Source organism: Varanus komodoensis, unplaced genomic scaffold (genome assembly GCF_004798865.1).
Source record: "Varanus komodoensis strain SLA01 unplaced genomic scaffold, ASM479886v1 scaffold93, whole genome shotgun sequence".
In the NCBI taxonomy this organism is placed as follows: domain Eukaryota; kingdom Metazoa; phylum Chordata; class Lepidosauria; order Squamata; family Varanidae; genus Varanus; species Varanus komodoensis.
Window position 1 is genome coordinate 1,700,645 of NW_025336635.1, and position 20,214 is coordinate 1,720,858.

Below are 20,214 nucleotides of genomic sequence, written 5' to 3' on the forward strand. Positions count from 1 at the left end.
TGATAATATTATTTGATTATTTTATCTGGCCAGGGCGACTTATTTTATATTGTTATTTCTTGTATTTTGACCTAATGTTGTGAGCCACCCCGAGGCTTCGGCGAAGGGGGGGCACAGAAATGTTTTAATAAATAAATAAATTTTCTCTTTGCCACCCCCATATCTATCTGCACCCCAACTTCTCTGCTCAGCAAATGGCCGGGAAAGGGTCGGAGGGCCTATGAAATGCAGCCAAAGGCCCAACGCACTGCTGCTCTCCAGGCGCTCCCGGTTGTTTAGGATCCTGGAAGACTTCATGCGGCTGCTCCCATTTGGTGTGTCCTTCTGATTTTACTTCCTCGGCTGCTTTTAAATGAATGAATCTGAAATGAAAAGGCCTTTCCTGAGTCACACGCTGCCCTGGCCCCCATTGCGCTGCGCAACCTTTCCAGAAGGCTGTTCTCAGCAGCACCTGCGCAAGCCGCGCGGCGCAAACGGCAGAGGTTCCGTAGCCACAGGCTGAGGCGTGGGCCCCGCGTCTTTCGCAAAAAGGGAAAGAAAAAAAAAAGCCACTGGACCGGAAAGACAAGCCCTCGTTCTGAGGAATGCCAGCAGGAAGCAGCTTCTCAGGAAATATGCCTGGCCTTGATTCAGAGCACGGGAAGGTTCAGAGTCTCCACGGCCACGGTCACGTGGCTCGGCACGCCTGGGGGGCTTTCGCCGGGGAGCTGTCCCGGTCAGGCTCTCGCACCCACAGGTGCCCGCTGCGCTCCATGTGCTGAAGCAGGGAGAGGAGCGCTGCCTTCCCGACACAGCCTGAGCCGAGGGAGCAGCCCAGAGGCCTGGATCATCAGCGTGGGAATCGGGAGCCTCTCCGGAAGGGTTTAGCCGGGACTGGGAGAAGCTGGCCTTGCTCCCGACTCACCGCACGATTAATGAAGGACGTTTTCATCTTCTGGCTCTTGTGCTCCCTCCTGGGTAAGCAACAGCCTCCAGTTCCTCTTCTGTCTTTCATTGGTGGTTCTGTATTAACTCCAGGGCTTTTAGCCACAGCAGAAGTTCATCAAGCTGGTCTCCAGGTAGGCTCTTGCGCAGGATCCAGTGGTTCTGAGCTCGCGCGTCGTGCTGAGCGTTCTCTTCCATTTCCGCATCAAGCAGATCCCGAAGGTGTCCTGTGAACCTCGGAGATCCTGAGGAACAGCAGAGATCAGACTCAGAGAGGAGAGGGTAGAGAGGCGGTGTCTGTGCATCTGAGGGAAAATGCAGTGATTGGAAATGGGGAGGGGGGATCATCCGAAGTTTGGGCTGTCTGGGGGATGCAGGATGGCCTGGTGAAGGGGATAAGAGCATGAGCTGAGAGCTGGGAAGCCACAGCTTTGCATCTGAAAGCCCCTGGGCTCGATCTTAGCTCAGCCATAAATTCCCCAGAAAAGCCTGGGGAAACCCACTGACCCCTTCATCCTACCAGTGACCTCAGTTCTAGAGTTGGTCTAAGTTTAGGAAGACAGTGACCATGAGCCTCCTTCCAGGAAGGCCACTGAAATCCAGCACTTCTGGAAGACACCACATTTGAGAAGGGAGCTTCATTTATTATTTGTTCATTAGCAATGTTCCTATGCTACTTCTCATTTGCAAAAGAAAGCATTTGAATTTTAGTGTTTCAAACACTTTAAAGTCATGCTAATTATGTTGCTGGCGTGTTGCTTTAAAGCATGCCTCCACTGCATGACCTACTTTGCCTTTAACAGCCACTTCCATCTGCACGAAGCAGCAAGGAAAACATGTTTGGTTATGCTCCTCTCCTGATACCAACTCAGGTTATTATTCTAAACATGAGATGTGGCCAGTCCAAAAGCTGGCAATGCCCTGTTACCTCTAACAGCATTATCCTGAGTGCAGTCATCTCCTAAACCAACCTTCTCCAGCTCGGTGCCATTAGAGTCTTGGACTACTGCTCCCATCATCTCAGACATCATTGCCAATATAAGTGGAGGACACCAGGTTTCTGGATCTACAATCCAGCAACAGTAGCACAGAATCCTATGCCATAGGATAAACATGATTCATTTGCAATGCATCTGTCCAATGAACACTGGAAACCTCTCGTACCACTGATATCGCACTGATCTGCCCTTAGTCTCACCCCTCAGCCCCTGCCTTGCACCTCTGTGTTCTTCTGGTCTACCTGCTCTAAGCCTTCTTCATTTCTGTTGCAGTCCCTGGAGAGTGTCAGACCAGGACTGGGGGGGTGGGGGGGACCAAATTGCCCCATTCGGCTTTGAAGCTCCCTTCAAAGGTTGCTCTTGAGCACATCACCAAGTCTGACCACACGCCCCGTGACCTCCTCAGTGGAAATTCAGGTCTTGCTTCTTTGGCCATTCAAAGCACATCAAGGTCTCCCTAAAATGACAGGATGGAGAAAAAATGGGGAGCAACTTTCTGCCAGGGGCTGCTACCCAAAAATAGGGATTGCCTTGGGGAACGTGGGTCAGTTAGTGAGGTATCATCCCCCATGCACTGCAGCAGGGGGTGTGCTTTTTAGATTGCATTTACTTCCACCAACATTATCAGCACTTTGCACTCTATAAAGAAGTCAAGAAAAAGAATGGGGGAAAGGCAGAAAGAAAGAATGCAAAAAGGATGTCTAAACTTACATATTTGTGATGTGCGAAAGTTCAACATGACTGAGAAAGAGAAGAGGGAGATTCCAGGGAGTACCCATCTTAGAAATAGAAGTAGGAGGAGGAGGAGGAGGAGGAGGAGGAGGAGGAGGAGGAGGAGGATATCTTCATGCAACAAAAGTGGCATTCCCCCAGACAGCAAACTTCGAGCTACAGAAGCACATTTAGAAGCAATGGATGTAATTTAAACAGGGAGAATACAGGGATGATTGCAGTGGGCTGATTTCTGGGCCTTCTGCTCTGTTTATTTTCCATGTGCTAACCATAGGTGGACAAGTCCTTGGGCTTCCATGGGAGGTGGTTGAGGCCCCATCGGTGAGGCTGTTCAAAGATAGGCTGGACATGCCCATAGTGAGCATGTCGTGAGCGGAGCCGGTTGGAGCCGGGGGTCACACTAGATGGCCCAGGAGGTCCCTTCTGACTCGCTCTGTTTCTGTGTTTCCTGTGTTTCTAAGTCCGAGGTCGCTCCTGCTGGCTTGTCTTAGGGTAAGTCTACTAGACTTGGACTGAGCAGCCCTTCGGACAGAAGATGCTTGAAACGAGAGTGGTCCTCCTGACAGCCTTTCAGACGAGGACTGCCCCATTCAGCTTTGTAAATTAGGACACATTTTAAGCACAACTAAAGACACTGAAGAGACGTTCACAAGAACATAAGGAAAGCCATGCTGGATCAGACCAGAGGCCCATCCAGGCCAGTATTCTGCCTGCCAGCAGGCAAACCAGCTGCCCACAGGTAGAATGGCTGCAAGACCTCCCCCTGCCCGAGCTCCGCAGCAGCTGATGTTTGCACCCCCACTGGTGAAGCGGGGAGCCCATAGCCAGCCAGGCTGGCAGCCACTGGTAGCCTCTTCCCCAGCGAATCTGTCCAATTCCCCTTTAAAGCCACCCCGATTGGTAACCATCAGCACTTCCCATGCTGCAAATTCCATCGTTTAACTATACACTGTGAAGAAGTGCTTCCTTTATCTGTCCTAAACCTCCCACCAAACAGCTCTGCGGAATGATGCCGGGTTCACGTGCCATGGGAGAGCAAGAAAATGTCTCCCTCACCACTTTCCCCACACCAGGCATCAATTGAAGCACCTCTGTCTTGTCTCCTCTTGTTTGCCTTTTTCTAAGCTTCCAGAAAGCATTCAGAACTCTAGTGAAGCTTCAGAACAAGTGAGACTCGCCTTCCTTGTGCTTCACCTTTTCCAGGAAACTTGTGGCCCTGGGAGCAAGTCAGTGTGAAGTTTGCAAAAAATATGAAAAGATTCACAAATTCACAAAACGGCACGTGCAAGGAAGTGGGCATTGTGCCGGTCACTGCTAGTGATACCACGGATAATATCCAATTGCTTGCAACATGCACATGGCCATGCTTTACGTTCCCAGTGGAAACCGTTTAGGAGAGGAAAGCATGCAAACTGTAACACGTGGAAAGTATTAAAAACTATATGCTTAGGATACAACCCAAACCACAAGAAAGTAACGAAATACAATGAATGAGTAACCCATGCACACTTATAACCATAAATGCTTCTGAGTAAAATGCATTCTAGAAGTGGCCTTAGATAAATGGGTCCCTTTTTAGGAACGCTGTGAATTTCCTGGGGCAGTCTGCAGCTAATAGTGGTACCCCTGACTTGTCACGATTTGCATTCAGACTCCAGGCTGTGGGTTGGTGAGTTGATTGCTTTTGGGAAGTTTTGTGTCTGCAGAAGAGGTAGCAACTTCACTATTTCGTATTTGCTGCTAGCAACTGATAGGCAATTCTTCCTTTGGTTGTCTAGGAACGGTGCATTTTTATCACTGAGCAAATGTAACATTGTGCAGCATTTCAGATTTTGAATTCAGCTCAGCATTAACAATTGTCGGTGTTGTTAGTTGCGAAGTCGTGTCCGACCCATCGCGACCCCATGGACAACATTCCTCCAGGCCCTCCTGTCCTCCACCATCCCCTGGAGTCCACCCAAGCTCACACCAACTGCTTCAGTGACTCCATCCAGCCACCCCATCCTCTGCCGTCCCCTTCTTCTTTTGCCACCTATTGTTCCCAGCATTAGGCTCTTCTCCAGGGAGTCCTTCCTTCTCACTAGGTGGCCAAAGTATTTGAGTTTCATCGTCAGCATCTGGCCTTCTAAAGAGCAGTCAGGGTTGATCCTATCAGGGTTGCTGGTTGAGGCCCCATCGCTGAGGGTGTTCAAAGATAGGCTGGACATGCATATGGGAGGCATGTTGTGAGCGGAGCCGGCTGGAGCCGGGGGTCAGACTAGATGGCCCAGGAGGTCCCTTCTGACTCGCTCTGTTTCTATCTCCTCTAAGACTGACCGGTTTGATCTCCTTGCGGTCCAAGGGACTCGCAGGAGTCTTCTCCAGCACAATTCAAAGGCCTTAAGTAACAATACTTTAAAAATATAATGCTTCACTTTGGGTCAATGGTACAACGCTAATGTTAAGTATCACCTTGCCAGATTCAGTACCCCTTTTCCCTAAATCCCTGACAGTGCAATCTTATATATGCCTACTCAGAGGTAAGCAGCAGTGAGTTGAGAGCTTACCCCCTGGTAAATGATTGCAATTGCAGCTAAATCAGATGGTATATACACGAGAATATTGCTGGCTAAAATCAAAAATATCAGTCTGAAAGGAGGGGGAGTCACAAATTTGCACAAAGAGGATTCATGGGAGAATCCCTCCCCCCATTAAAGTGTCTCTTTTAATTTCTCCCCCACCTATACCATGTTACCCAAGCCTTCATCCCTCCTTCCACACTGCCCAAAGCCTGATTTGGGGGGGTGGGGGCAGAAATGGCGAGGGAGGGCTTATGCCCTACTATGCCCTCCTCCAACCAGTTCCCCTCAACGTGTGTCCTATCCTCCTGAGGCAGCACAACAATGTCCCTTGAAGGAGCTTCTTCCAAGGACTGGGGGCGTCTTCTGCCTGATCCAACAGGATCACCTATTGGTGATGCACCCATCTCTTCCGCAGCTGAGGATCCTGACAGAGGGAGCAGAACCCTTGTCTTCCACCCAGCTCTGGGAAGGCCCACAGTGTTGCCTCGCAAGGCGCTACACCCACCTCAGGAATGCTTGCAGCTCCTCTGCATGCAGCCTGCCTATCCAAACAACAGCTGGCTGATTACCTGTGGCTGGCAGTTCTCCATGTTCACCCAGGAGAAGGCTCTTTGCATGGGGCGAAGGGGGCAGAGCCTCTCCTTCTTTCCTTCCAATGTAAAGCGACTGACAGCAGGAGTGTGGCCCTTGTGGGCCTTTACGCCTTGCTTTGGGGAATAATGCAGGTGCATTGCATTACTGATGCTCAGAACGTTCCCCCAGGAATGGTTGCTTTCTTTTCTTTTAATGCAATTGCCTGTAGGAGCCGCAGGGGCCATGTGCTCTGTTCCTTCCTTGGGCCAAAAGTCCGACTTTCTCAAGACCGCACTGTGAGCTGGGGAGCAACAACCGATCAGCTGTTCTCCTTCCTTTTACCTATTTTGTGGCGAGGGGAGGCTAGCCCTGAACCAGCCGGCCATCTGCAAAATCACCCCCTCTGGCACACCACTGCAGCACATGGCTGAATCCCCTGCAACGCAAGGGGGTCCAGGGAGTGGGGGAGGGGAACGGGGAGCTGCTTCTCTGGTCCACAGTCCTCTCCTGTGTCTGGATGGACTCGCTGTTTGAGGAGGAGGAGGAGAGGGACGAGCAACGGAGAAAGACACACTGGTTGAATGACATGTGTTATGGCTGATTATTTCTGCAGCTTCTCCTATCCACAAAGCATCTGTGGCTTAACCCAGTCTCCATAGCCACTAAGGGAAAAGGGGAAGTCCTGTGGCTGCTGCTTTTCTCTGTGTGGGGGTTATATGGCCCCTAATTCATCCACCAGCCAATTCTGTCCTCTGCTCTGGAAGTGAGCAACTTTGCCTTTGCAAGCCATGCCTCTGGACTGATTCAAGTCCATGCTGTCTGGATGCTCTTTGGTTGCCACGGGCTTTTGCAGAACAGTAGGAAGTAGCAATAAGATGACAGTTCCAGTCTTTTACAAAATGTGGTTTGTCTGGGACTGTGCGTGTTGTGCTGCTGGACTGCAGCCAGAGGTGGACACCACTTCTCTGTCAGAGTCAAGCATCCCCAAATGGTATTTATAAGTCTTTGACTTTCATTCTTCTATTTCCCCCTGTTTTCCTTTTTTCTGTTGCCACTGCTGTTTTCAGAGTACAATGTTGTACATGGTCTGCTCAGAAGTAAGTTCCTCTGAGTTCAATGGGGCCTAAGTGTGCATAACATTGCAGCCTTAAAATCTGTGCAGGTTGGACATTGAAAATGGTTGTACATTGTTTTCTGCATTTGACAGCAAACCAGTGTGGCGTAGCACTTAGATTGTTGAACTGGGGCTTGGGAGAGCCAGGATCTAGTCCCTTCTTGGCCATGAAACTCCTGGCTGCCTTTGGACTAGTCACTGATTATCTCAGCCTAAACTACCTCACAAGGTTGTTGTGACAAGGCTTCTAATCCATGTGGCTGTGGGTTTGCTGGTGGCTGCCTGAGCAGTAGGAGGGGATTGGACTGGGGCATGCATGATCATACTGAAAAGATCGAGGGCATATGCTTAGTGAGTGTGTGCATGTGCCATCAAAGGGCCCGGTCTCTTAAGGCCAACCATACTTGCAAAAGCGATGTGTGAACAGGGGGGAGACATTCATTTCAGAAAAATAGGCCAGGCAGAAAGATTCGGTGCAGGGCAGCAGGGGGCAAAACTCCTGAGGGCAACAGTTCAGCTCACCACCAGGGCCCCTGTACCTTCATTCAGCAAGTGCTCATGGTGGGGTAGATGGCTTCCCAGAGCCCCAGGGCTCCAAAGGAAAGATTCGGGGGCCAGTCCGGGCAGGCCACTCTCGAACCCTGTCTCTGGGGGGGGGGGGCAGCAGGTTCAGGTGGAAGGGCTGCCAAGTATGAGGGGAAGCAGAGTCTCCACCACCGGGCATGAAATGAAATGCCTCCATTCCCGAGCGCAGCTGATTTTGTCAGCAACACAGAGCCAAGTGGCCTTTGAGGAGGATGGAGCCCCCCTTCCCCCCGCCCCCGGTGCATGTCAAGGCAGAAAAGAGGCCTCCGACTCGCCGCACGGGCTGGGGGATGCTGGGAACTGGCCGACTCTTCCCCTAACTAAACGTAAGCGTTGGCTGTTGACTGGCAGGGGTGCTTTGCTGGTGGGGTGGCCCATGAGGGGCCCAGAGAAACACAGAAATGGAGTGCATCAGAAAGGACCTCCTGGGCCATCTAGCCTGACCCCCGGCTCCAGCCAGCTCCGCTCATGACATGCCCACCGTGTGCACGTCCGGCCGGTCCTTGAACACCCTCAGCGTTGGGGCTTCAACCAGAGCAGCAAAGCAGAGGTCTTCCAGCCCTTTTGGTGCTCTTTGGGCTGTGCCTGCCTGAAAGACGGCCTCTTAACTGGATCAGGTCTCTGCTACTAAACATCAGCACATAAAAATGCTCCTCTTTAAAATGGAGCACAGGTGTTGGCCATGCAGTCTGCTGCTGTCCGGGGACGATTTCCATGTAGGACGGAAATAAATAAAATGAATAAATATCTGCCTTGGCAGTGCTGCAGCAGGAGGAGGTGGTGGCGGCACTGCCTTTTGGAGGGCTTTGTTTGAAGCCCTCCTGGGCCGGGGGGGCCCTGACCTGTGCCCCATGGGCTGGCGCTAGCAATACCCCCGGCGAAGGGGAATATGCTGCCTTTCCCCTAGTGCCAGGGTTTCTCCCTGTTTATCTCCAGTTATCAAGAAAACACCCACTTATGATACGAGGCCTCATGGCCTTGGCACAGTTTCTGCTTTCCTCAGCACTCCCAGGACAGAATGCAGGCCGAAGGTCTTGCCGGTAGTTCGTAAAGCGCAAGGCAAGGCGTTGCCCGGCGCTGCCACCATCTCTCTTCCTGGCCCTGCTGCCCTGCCTTCTGTGGCCTCTTTGGCACAGAGAAACCCCTGAGCTGAGGCTTCCCTGCCGCTGACCATGCTGTGAGAAGAGCTCTGGGGCTAAATTTGTGCATGGTAGATGTCAAGGCATTGAAGCCAGGAGGCCGGACAGAAGTGGCAGCCCAACTCAGGGCTATTGGAGGTGTCGGGAAAGCCTCAATCGCAGCCGCAACCAGGATCACCAGGTTCAGCCAGGAAAGACCCCTTTCGCCTTGAACCGCGGCAGTTTTTTTGAAAGATCACCCAGGGCCCCTGCAGACTCCTGCTACTAGAGCTTCTCACTGCCAACTGCACAATCACAGCCCCTGTACAGACACTTTTATAACCTGCTAGTCACATACACCAATACAGGGTGTTGAGTTTCCAGATAATTTTAGTACAATAGCATCCTGGTGTCTTTAGGCATGACATAATGTCCTAAACCAATCAGAAATACTGGGATCAATAGTGCGGAAAACAATACCGATTGCTTTATTGACCTGTCAATTGAGTAGACCTCTTTGCAGTTTGGATCCTGGTTGAACATGCAAATGTTCCTGATGGAGGAACCATTCAGGAAATCGGACAACCACACTCCGCAGGGGCTTGCCTCTGTGGGACCAGATGCTTAGGCAGGTCCAGTCAGAAACAAATGGGCACCGTAGTTCCAGTTTTTCTGCAGCTGATGAGAACACAAGTATTTCCTCACTAATAGCGTTAGCCTATTAGTCCAGCTTCTCAGTCCAGAGAATTCCATCTTCTTAAAGTAACAGCAGCACCAAACAGTGGCCTGGCTTGGAACTTTTGGGTGCTTCCTGAGAAAGGGGTGCAGGCATTTTGTAACACAAAGCCACATAAGCAACCCTTTTCTGCCAGGATTTATCTGAATTTTCTCAACAGAGGAAAGGCTGGGTATCCGTGCAACAAACACCTTCTCTGGCTGTATGAAATGACGATGTCAGGGGAAGCATGGGAACTCCAGGTCTGGCCTGCTTGCCTCGGCTGTCTGTACGCGGCTGAGCCTGAATCGGGGTGCTGGTTTTAGCCTGTGGAGTCCTGCCTGGCTTGCCAACACAACTCTTGACAGAATGTCTCTTCCGTCCACAGTCCACTGCCCACCGGCGCTCCACATCTGAGGCCTTCCTCCAAGTGCCGCCTCCAAGGGAGTTTCAGTGGGTGATGACAACAAGGAGCAACCCCCAAATTACCCAACGCTTTCCCCACTGAGGCCTGCCTGGTGCCAACTGTATTAACTCTTTGGCACCAGGTTAAGACCACCCTCTTTGCCAAGGCATTTACCAACCCCAGCAAGCCCTGGATCCACAGCACCGCTGGCAAAAATTCTTACAGCTCTTTATCTTGAAACCAGTATTAAACTGTCTTCCAAATAGGAGCCACCTTCAAATGGGGCATGGTCCTGGGGAGCCCTTGAACTAGAGGACTGTCCTCGGTAAAGGAGGACACGCGGCCACACTGCTAGCCAGTGCAGCCACGGCCCATGTGCTTGCCCTCTCCACTGGGGCCCAGCCTCCATCTAAGGCCCAAGGAAAAGTGCACGTCCGTCAGCTTCTGTCTCCAGCTCTGAAATTTGTCCATCTGAAGGGCTGTGGAAGGAGGAGGAGGAGGAGCAGCAGCAGCAGTGAAAATATAAAAAAGGCACTGCATGCAACCTCAATCGTAAAACCCAGAATAAAACCAATTAAACATTAAAATGATGGGAAAATAAAAAGGGTTTCGCCTGGTGCCAAGAAGACGAACGCAACGGTGCCAGGCAAACTTCCCTGGGAAGCAGATTCCGCAGTTGGGGCACCACTGTCGAAAAGGCCCTTCTCCGGGAAACTATTATGCCGATCTCCTTCATTTACTAGTCCTCTGCTGTGTGCAAGAACCAGGCCTTGGATCATGGCCTTCTACCTTTCCATGGGACACAGTGCACTACCCCCCAGCATCCCCAGTAAGAGAGCACCATGGTGCTGGATTTGAGCATGGCTGCCCATGGCCCCACCAGTTCCTCTGTGTCTGATGGGGCCATATCGAAGTTTTCAAAATCCCCCAAACAAAATCCCCCAAACAGAAAGCAAGGGCAAGAAAAGTCCAAGCAGGTACTTTTAATGCTTGCATTCATTTGGGAAATAATGCATGGAGGGGGTATTAGAAAGGGCCTCAGCCCCAGATGTCTTCCTCCTGTGTTTGCCCCAGTACGGTCTCCCAGAGCCGTGCCGCTGGAATGAGACAAGAAATCAAGAAAACGGACTTTAGAACAAGTGAGGTTTTGAGGCGGCAGTTTCTGCTAGAGCTCGCTTCTAATACGTATGTTCTCTGCATAAGCTGTTTAATCCAGCTTCTTCTGTTTATGTTGCAGGAGTAAGAATCGCATCCCCCACATGTGGATTTCTTTCTCTTCCTTTTCTATTCCTTAGCCACAAGGGGGTGACGCAGTACAGGGCAACTGCAGAAACACACACGTGATTTATTTGCTTGTTTGTTTAAAGTTCTTGTATCTCGCCCTTCACAAAGTCTCAGAGTAGCAACACAGTGAAATAAATAAATATAAATATGGTACGGCACCACTAAACACATCAAGTCCTAAGTAAAGACATGAATTAACATTTAAAACAATGGGAAAATAAAAGGTTTGGCCCGGCACCGCAAAGAAAAAAGCTTCGGCACCAGGCACACCTCTCTGGGGAGCGAGTGCCAAAGCCGAGGCGCCACCACAGAGAAGGCCCTTGCTCTGGTCACTGCTCTTCTGATCTCCTTTAAAGAGGACTCTTGCAGAAGGGCCTCTGATCCGGATCTTAGGGGGCGAGCAGGTTTATATGGAAAGAGGTGCTCCTTCAAATATCCAGGTTTTATCACAGTTTAGCGTGATTCCCAGATTACCTCTGGTTATAAAAAACAGAAGAGAAATGTTTAGGAGGACAATGATGTTATGTAGTGCCCCCGCACACTCCTGTGAGTAAAAAAACACAAATACACAATAAATGTCTTGCACAGAAATCCCTCTAACCATGCCTGTTCACTGTACCCTGCAGAGAACTCGCTGGCAGAGAGATCTCCACTCATTCTGCAGCCAAGATTTTTGTCCACAAATTTTGAAAATATCTTCACATGGACAAGTGGGGAGAAGATGCCTCCAGGCACCGTCTATGAAGTACAGTATAAGAGGTGAGGAGACTTCAGCTTCCCGCTGGTGACTGGGGGTTGCATCAATTTGCAGTCCTGAAATTTTGGGACGGGAGCAAAATACTGTTATAGGAATCCCATCCTGTGGCCATGTGATGAAAGGGGCCTGCCTCGCGTTCCACTCTTTGGCATCGCTGCAGTGTTCTTGCTCATGTGCCCCAGCAGTGAAGCTCCCCGTGCGAGGAACTTGGGGCCCTCTTGCCAGCCAGTTTCCCCAGTCAGGAATGTGGGAGGCACACTCGGGGAGCTGCAAAGGTGCCCCGGTTGCTTTGTTAGGTAAGCGGAGGGCAGGGATGGGGGTCTGGTCACCTTCTCCAGACTGCTGGGCCTCAGCTTGCACACGAGCTAGGCTTGATCAGCGTCCAGCCACACTTGGAGGGCCACAGGTATGCCAGCGCACCCTAACGGGGTGAAGTTTAGCTGAAGGCTGGTTTGCACTTTCATCTCAGAGTTGTGCTGGAGGGCACACTAGGGCAGGCCGCACGCTTAAGTTGGTCATCTCGGTCCAAATCTGCCTTCTGTTGCGATTCATCGGTGACACGTGGGGCTCCCCATATGCTGATCTGCTGTGATGGGTCACCCGAGGGACCATATCGGTTTCAGGGAAGCTCTTGGGGGCCCACAATCTAGTGGTGAATTGGCGGAAAGGCAAAATAGGCTGGGGCCAAAGGTAAAGGGGGAGGAGTCAAAATACCCAAACGTCGGCACACTGGAGCCATGGCTGGCTCAGGAACCCCAGGGGTGCAACCTGGATGCTCAGGCAGAGTTTGTGAGCCTGCGTTTTTGCACACCTGATCCACACCCAATGTACATGAATGCGGTACGTTGGAAACAGCAATTGTGTCTTCCCATAGGTATGGAGAGGCATGGCAGAACAAGAGTGAGTGCCAGAACATCACGCAGCGCTTCTGCGACCTCACGCACGAGACTGAAAACTACATGGAGCGCTACCATGCCAGAGTGAGGGCCGTCACCCCTGGTTCTCCGGCTTCCAGCTGGGCCATGTCCCCGAGGTTCTGCCCCCGGGAAGACAGTAAGTGGCTCCAGGGATTCATGTTGCAAACAGAGAGTCCTGAGAAAACCTGAAAATGCGTTCTCCTGAAAAGGAGGATCTCCCCCTTTCAGTTGCCACCTTTTTCCTGGCAGGACACCTGTGTTTTCCATCTCAGCATGGCCCATGGGAATTATGGGGTCTGTGATAGTCAACAGGGACAGCCTTCTCACAGTTCCATAACATGGTGCTGTGGAAAGAGCTGCACCTGTAGAACTTCTGTCTTCTTAGGGCTCTTTAAAGGACAGGAATCCTCACTTCTCAGGGAGCACTGAACTTAGTGGTGGAATCAGTTGGAACTAAACTGCTTTAACAAATCTGTTGGTTCAAAAATCCACCTTTCTTTGATCTCAGTTGCAAGACTGCTAGTGATGAAAAGTCAGCATGAAGGAAACCTGTCCGGTTAAGAATAAAAAATGTACGTTCCCAAAGCAACTGCCTCTAAACTCAGTTTTGGCTGCCGCCAGCCCTAAACAAAACCCCTGTGCTCTCTCTCCTAGCCAACATTGGGGTGCCTGAGGTGAACTGCACCCCCAGGACCCAGTCCATAAAGTTCTCTGTGCGGGCTCCTGACACCCCTCTGAGAGATGAAGAGAACCAGACCCTGACGGTGGTGGACATTTTCAGCCAGTTTGGGGCTCTCGTCCAGTACGAAATAACAGTGTTCTGCCAAAAGACGCAACAGCAGGTAAGAGCAGGGGACAGGTCCTGGAAATGGCCCCTGCTGGCAAGCCTGCCAGCTCCTGTGCCTTTAAACTGTCTCCTCAGTGTGTTCATTCCTGCCTGTAGAACCACCACCATCATTATCGCATATCCTGCCTTTTTTTCCTTCTTTTGAGGACCCAGGAAGGCTTACATCGTTCTCCTCCGCTCCATTTTTATCCTTACAACAACGACCCCGTGAGGCAGCTTAGGTTGGCCCAAATTTGTCCCATGAGCTTCATAGCAACGTAGAAACAGAACGAGTCGGAAGGGGCCTCTCAGGCCAGCTAGTCTGACCCCTGGCCCAAATTTGCCCCATGAGCTTCATGGCAACGTAGAAACGAGTCAGAAGGGGCCTCTGAGGCCAGCTAGTCTGACCCTGGCCCAATTTGCCGCATGAGCTTCATGGCCAAGCGGGGACCAGGACCCGGACTGCCTGAGTCGCAGAGCAGCACGCCAAACTGGCCGCACAGACATCCTGTGCATCCCGTGCCTGATCAGATGGGGAAGTGAACACGCTCTGCCTCGCAGGACCTTTTCCCTCCTAACCCTGCGTGGAGCTGCAGTCGTAATAGCACAGGGCTAGAATTAACAGAAGCTGAAACGTCCTGCGGCTCCCATGGAATTTGCCATGTGGACCATTCCTGGAGGCACACCAGCCGGTGTGGGGCCGGTCACCGACTCTGAGCTAAAACGGAACCGTGCAAGCCAGCTCAGGTTCCTCACGAGGAGCAATGTGGGTTTGTCCCCACTCAGTGCAGTCCCAAGTTCAGGTTGCGTTGACAGTGCAGCTGAGGGTGCCCTGGCAGCCACAGATGGGACCCTTTTAGCGTGAGCTGCCCTAGATAGTTCGGGGCGCTCGGGCAGAACTGTTACAGCCGATGTGATGGCTCTGAGGGCAAGAGTCCACATTTCAGTTGTGAGCTGACCTGCTGTCTTTACACGACTGGCAGCAAGGACAGGCATCCAAAAACTGTGTCATGAGTGCCTCTCCATGACCAGCATTTTGATGCGGCAGCGGGCACAATTTCTGAATGCCAGTTTGAATGCCATCGGGGGAGGAATAGAAGAAGCGTTTGGATAAAAGGAAGATAGATGTGTGTGAGTGAGCGTGTTGTTTATTTTTTGGAAAGGATAGGAATAAAGTTGCTGATAGGGAAAAAACAAGTAGGATGTAGTTTTTGAGGTTAAAAGGGTAAGTTTAGGGTTTTAGGAAAGTTGAAGTAAAATAAAAAGAAATGCTAAGAACTAACCTGAAGCACCCAAATCAGCGGTCGGAAAAGAACTGGGACACAAAGTTAGAAGGGCTACCTAAGTGAAGCAACACATCTATCCCTTGAAAATTGTCTCTCTGAAACCAGAGAGTGGTGAAGCGAATGACACATCAGCGCATCTAAAATACACCTTTCCCTCTGTCTGAATATAGTGGACAAAGAGTGAAACCAACAGAGAATTTGAAATCCCTGACTTGGCTCCTGACACCGAATACAACGGAACGATACACATCAGATATTTAGACAAAATCAGCCAACCCTTTGTGTTTCGAGTGCGGACAGTACCTGGTGAGGCTCTTACCATGTCACGCTATCTGATCCCAAGTGCCACTGTTTCTGGTTTATTATCAAATCAGGGACGTCTCAGAAAGGATCGGCACCCACGGTGGGCGATTCATCCAAAATGGGCCGGTTTGCACAATATGGCAGATCTTGGTTTCCCACAGGGCTGCAGCACCACAGGCCGAAGGGTGAAATCCAGCCCACCTGTGCTCCCATGCCGGCCCTCTGAGCTTCACCAAATGGCCATGCCCTCTTCCCCAGCCCCATTGTCTTTATTCAACCACCGATCATATAGTAGTTTCCCAGTTTTGCACAGCTTTTTCCCCATTCTAAAAGGCTGAGATGCCTCTCTTAAAATTTAAGTCCTGGCAGTTGAGAGCTTTGAACTACGATAGGTTGGCGTGGTTGGTTTTTTGACACTGCCCCTTTTGCTTATGGCCCTGCCTGCTGCTGGAATTAGGTCCCCAGAACTTCTCTGGAATGGAATGCAGCCCTTGGGCTGGAGAGGTCCAACATTCCTTCAACTTAATGTGCCTGAGCACAAACACACTGCAGCGAGATCCCCTCTCATTTCCTCCTGGTGTGCAGCTGAAAGGAATTCACAAGCTTCTACTTCCGCATTTGATGAAGCACAGCAGATGGTTTTGTCTGGATGCAGAAGTGTGGTTCACATCGACTGTTGTTCATTTAAAGCCAAATTCAGAATCCACAGCTTGAAGCTGGTTGTTTTAAACTGAGGAGAGTTAATGGTAGCCTCTCTTTGACGGTTAGGAGGGCATAACAAGCCACAGGCCACCAAAAGTGGAAAGAGAAGCTTTCACATTCCTTTTCCCGGACGTGCACTAGGAGGAGACGATGGGTGGGGAGCTTGCAAACGCCAGGCTTGCTCGAGGCTGGATTGCGCACGGTGCGCTAAATGGTTGATCGGCGTGATATGCAGACTGGGCTAATGTGAGTCTGTCCTGTGAGGCAACTTGCATTACAGACAAAAACAAACCGCAGTTTGTCTGGAAGACAGTTCATGATTAACGCAACAAGCAATGCCTAACATAGGCCAGGGCTTAGAGTTATGTGAGACGCAACCCTTGCGTCTTGGCCTCACGTTTCTTCTGCCCACCCCCATAATGAGGACATTTTGCTGGTTGCAAAGATGGAAGAGATAGCAGTCCCCCTGAATTCAGCCAGAGAGATGATTACTTTTCCAAGAAGAAGGCCTGGACAATTTGGGACTCTTCCTTATATCCTAATGCTGCTAACATTTTGTTTGTTCTGCCTGCAGACAAGACCTGGTTGCCGTATTTGTTTGGGTTGGTCCTGTTTACGGCAGTAGCAATCTTTGGAACATTGTACTACTTGACCTACAAGTATGTTAAACGACGCCCTGCATGGCCACCCACATCTTTGGTATGTACCTGTTCGGTCTGCCTTTTCAACAGGTGCTCCAGACTATTCCTTGCAGGACATTCAGAAATGCAGACGGCTCTGCATGCGTGTGTGTTCATATGTCATGACAGCCCACGGTGGCTCAACCCTGAAACATCCCGTCACCTGGGTTTGCCTGCTGTGACAACCACAGCAACTAGGAGCCAACAGGCTCATGGCACCTGCAGGTACCTGGCGCTGTGTGACCATCCTTTGGGTAAAATAAACCAGGGTGGGCTGTGAACCAGGTCATGTCCTGTGAACCAGTTCTCTGTATATTGTATTTGCCTTTTGTAGGTCTTTTGTAAAGCTAATTGGTCTTAATTACCTGCTGAAGACCAAGCCACCCCAAAATGCTTTGTGTTAAAGCAGGGATTACTCAGCATAATATATGGTGTCTGGGAGAGTCCACTTTCTTCTTGGCTAGTGTGAAGGTTTCAGGGGAGTGGCGAGTGCTTTCTCTGCGGCTTGTGCTTCTTCCAAAGCCCACTCTCCTTACCCACTCAGCCAGCCTGCCCTCTTAGGAAAGGCAAGGATCCAGCATGCAGATGGTGTCCCTTCTCAATGGAGGCCCATTGGTGGTAATGCAAGAGAGGCCTTCTTGGTGACCACTCCTGGGTTATGGAGCTCCTTGCTGAAGAAGCTGAGTCAGGTCCCTTTCCAGTTCAGGGAGATTTCCCATTTGTAAGACTGTCTGTCGAGTTGGGTTCTGTTTTTTTGGGGGTGTTTTAATGTATTGGTTTTATTCTTGTTTTAACTATGTTCGCTCTTTTTGTATTTTCATGATTGCCAGCTGCCTCAACCCTATGCATGTCTAGACAGGGAAAAACCCTATCATTCCATTTTAACCATGGGGACTTGGACCATGTTTTAGAGCAGGGGTCTCAAACTCAACTTACCTGGGGGCCGCTGGAAGTAGAGTCTGGGTGAGGCTGGGCCACATCAAGTATTCCACCCCCGCGGTGGTGGTGGGCCTTGCTCCCGGAGGCCGGCCCAGGTGCCGCTGGCACTTTGAAGGCCGCAGGGCCCCTGCCCCGTGCCCCACCCATCCCAGCAATTGGCCCGCGGGCCACGAGTTTGAGAACCCTGTTTTAGAGTCAAGGATGTTAGGCAGAAACAAACTACCTGTGCCAAAGATGCTATACAATCACTGAATGCGGTCATGAAGGTTGGAGAAAGAGAAAGCTTATGCTCCCCTTCTTGGTGGCCATATTGATTCCTTGAACAGGCCGAGGGATGCTCATGGGCCTCCAACGCTGCCTGGGCAGGCGATGCATTCTTCTCCCTAGCCAATGCTTCGGCCATGAATTTTACAAATTTCTTCCCTTACGCTATTGCAGCGTCCGTCAAGATGTACACTGGCTCCTTCCCCCTTCTGAGGAAAAGTTCTTCAAGTAAGAGAGAGCATTCTTTTTGACTGCTTTTCTGCAGGATGTCTGGGGAAGGCGGCATCAAGACCATCTTCTCTGGCGCTGTTCCGAAGAAGCTGGAGGCCTTGGCATCCTTCAGGGAACCATCCTGCCTCTTGGACACTGGGATGGTTCCCTTGCACTACCGGTTGAAGCTTAAGAAACTCCTCCCTTTTCCTCTGGTAGAGCCTGCACAGTACACATTCCCAGCATCCCCCAGCCAGCCGTGCTGACTAACATGACTAACATGATTGAACCCCAATGAATGCAGGTGGCGGGTGAGGCTGACGGGGAGTGAATTGCTTCAGCCCACCTGGGGTGAGCTGAGACTAGAACTAGGAGCTTCCTGCTTCACGATCAGTCAGCCACTAGCTGACTACACTCCTGAAGATGATCATCGCTCGTGAGTAATTGTAATCTTTCTTTCCTGACAGGATTTCAAGAGCATTTCTCTACATTTCCAACCTCTCTGTCCAGATATGGAGCATATTTGGACTGTGTACAATTTCTCCAAGTCTATCCAGCACTGTCCAGAAATCCAGCCAATGCAGGTAAGCCAGCATCTCTTGGACGCACTGGAGCCTCAGAAATCACTCAGTTGGACAGAAACTGTTTACCAGCAACAGGCTAAGACGACATTATTCCAGACAACCCCCCAACCCGTAAGCCAAGCGGACGATCTTCCTGTAGGTTATGCTCCGCAGGTGGCCAGGAGTAACCCTCCACGCGCATTAGGGGATAGTCCTGCAACCTTAACGTACGGCATGTGTGTAGATGGCACCAGCTGCGTCAGCAAGACCACCTCGCCACCAAACCCAGTGATGAAGCTTGATTCTTCTCTGGGGGCCTCTATAAGGAATGCACCCTACAAAGTCCAGAAACCAGAGCAGTCTGAAAGAGAATTATGGGAAGGCAGGACGCAACGCCAGCCAGCAATGGTGTGGGAAGATGCTCAACTTCTGCTGCTTCAGGAAGATGCACCAACTATAGCCCAGCAGCTTCTGTGGGCACCAGCCACAGCAGATGAAAGAGCAGGAAGCTACCGAAAGCAGGCAGTGCAGTTGCCACCAGCCACATCAGAGCTCAGCCAAAGCACCATCTTGGAAGGTGGTCCACTTTGCCCAGCCTTGCCACCACCCTCAGTTTCACCCTGTGACCGCAGCAGTCTTCTTCAGGACCACAACCTGCGGCAGTGGGCGGCCTGGGAATCATTCGCCTGGACTGACAACCAACATTTGGGTGTCCAAATGAGTGACTGCACAGCTCAAGCCTCCTTTGGTACAGGCCCTGACACTGTGGACTCTGCTCCCAACGATGAACTCTTCACGGGCCTGTTTAGAGATTTGGAACTGAAGTTGCAATGGGACGATGGGTCAGATGAAACCCCCGCAGTGTATTAGCAATGCATGGACTGTGGAAATGTGTCCCGAAACAGAACTGAAGGGGATGCCCTATTATCCCATCTGCCTCTGTTTCCTCTGTGTGAATCACACTTCTGTTCCTTAACAAAAAAAGAAATAGGCAAAACCCATACAGGGTTCATATGGCTGATTCACACTTTCAGCACGCAGAATATGCTTGCACGATGCTTCCCAGGCAATCCCACTCCTCTCAAACGGGTTGTGTAGATTCTAACAAGGAATCCTTGCCCATCCCCAGCACAGGGTGCCGATCAGGATGAGAAACTCAGGTTGGCCTGCTTGTTGTCCCTTTACTAGCTGCTTCTTCAAGGCATCAGGTGATGCTTTTCAAGGCATGGTGATAAACCTGATTATCTCATAATGTCTACCGAACAAACCACTGTTAAAAGCACAGGAGTAAATGAGAAGCAGAGAAGTTGGCAAGCTGTCCCCAACTATCTTACACAGCTAGGTCCTAGGATGCCATGGTGCCCCCAGACAAGGTGCCTCCTGCTCAGAATATACTGGGGAGTCCTGACAACGACTCCTTCAGCTCCTAACCCTCCAGTGTTTTCCCACTGTTTCTTCTGTCATTTCTCTTCCTGCAGAAAATTCGTTCAGAAAGAAGAGACAGAATAGCTGCACAGTGGCTCCTCACTGGTAGTGTTAGGAGCATTCCATCTGGAAGCTCCACACGCTAATTAAACTAGCTTAATACTGATTTTATGTTTGCCATATAGATATAACCCATGATGTTTTAAAGAGGTGGCGGTGAATCCATTTTTGACAAAGTCCTCCCTTGACTCAGAAGGTCTTAATAACTTTAGGCTGCTAGCAGGCATCCTTTTCCTGGAGAAGGTTCTGGAAAGGGGGGTTGCAAGTCAACT

At 50.7% G+C, this 20,214-nt stretch overlaps 1 protein-coding gene across 1 annotated transcript; it reads left to right on the forward strand.

The window, feature by feature from the left end:
* The first annotated feature begins 805 nt into the window (after positions 1–805).
* Positions 806–20,015, forward strand: IL22RA1 (interleukin 22 receptor subunit alpha 1). Its single transcript, XM_044418803.1, has 7 exons — positions 806–957; positions 11,637–11,769; positions 12,642–12,820; positions 13,339–13,526; positions 14,967–15,102; positions 16,376–16,500; positions 18,362–20,015. The coding sequence occupies exons 1-7, from the start codon at positions 915–917 to the stop codon at positions 19,325–19,327; spliced, it is 1,770 nt and encodes a 589-aa protein (XP_044274738.1). The 5' UTR covers positions 806–914; the 3' UTR covers positions 19,328–20,015.
* Positions 20,016–20,214: the final 199 nt, after the last annotated feature.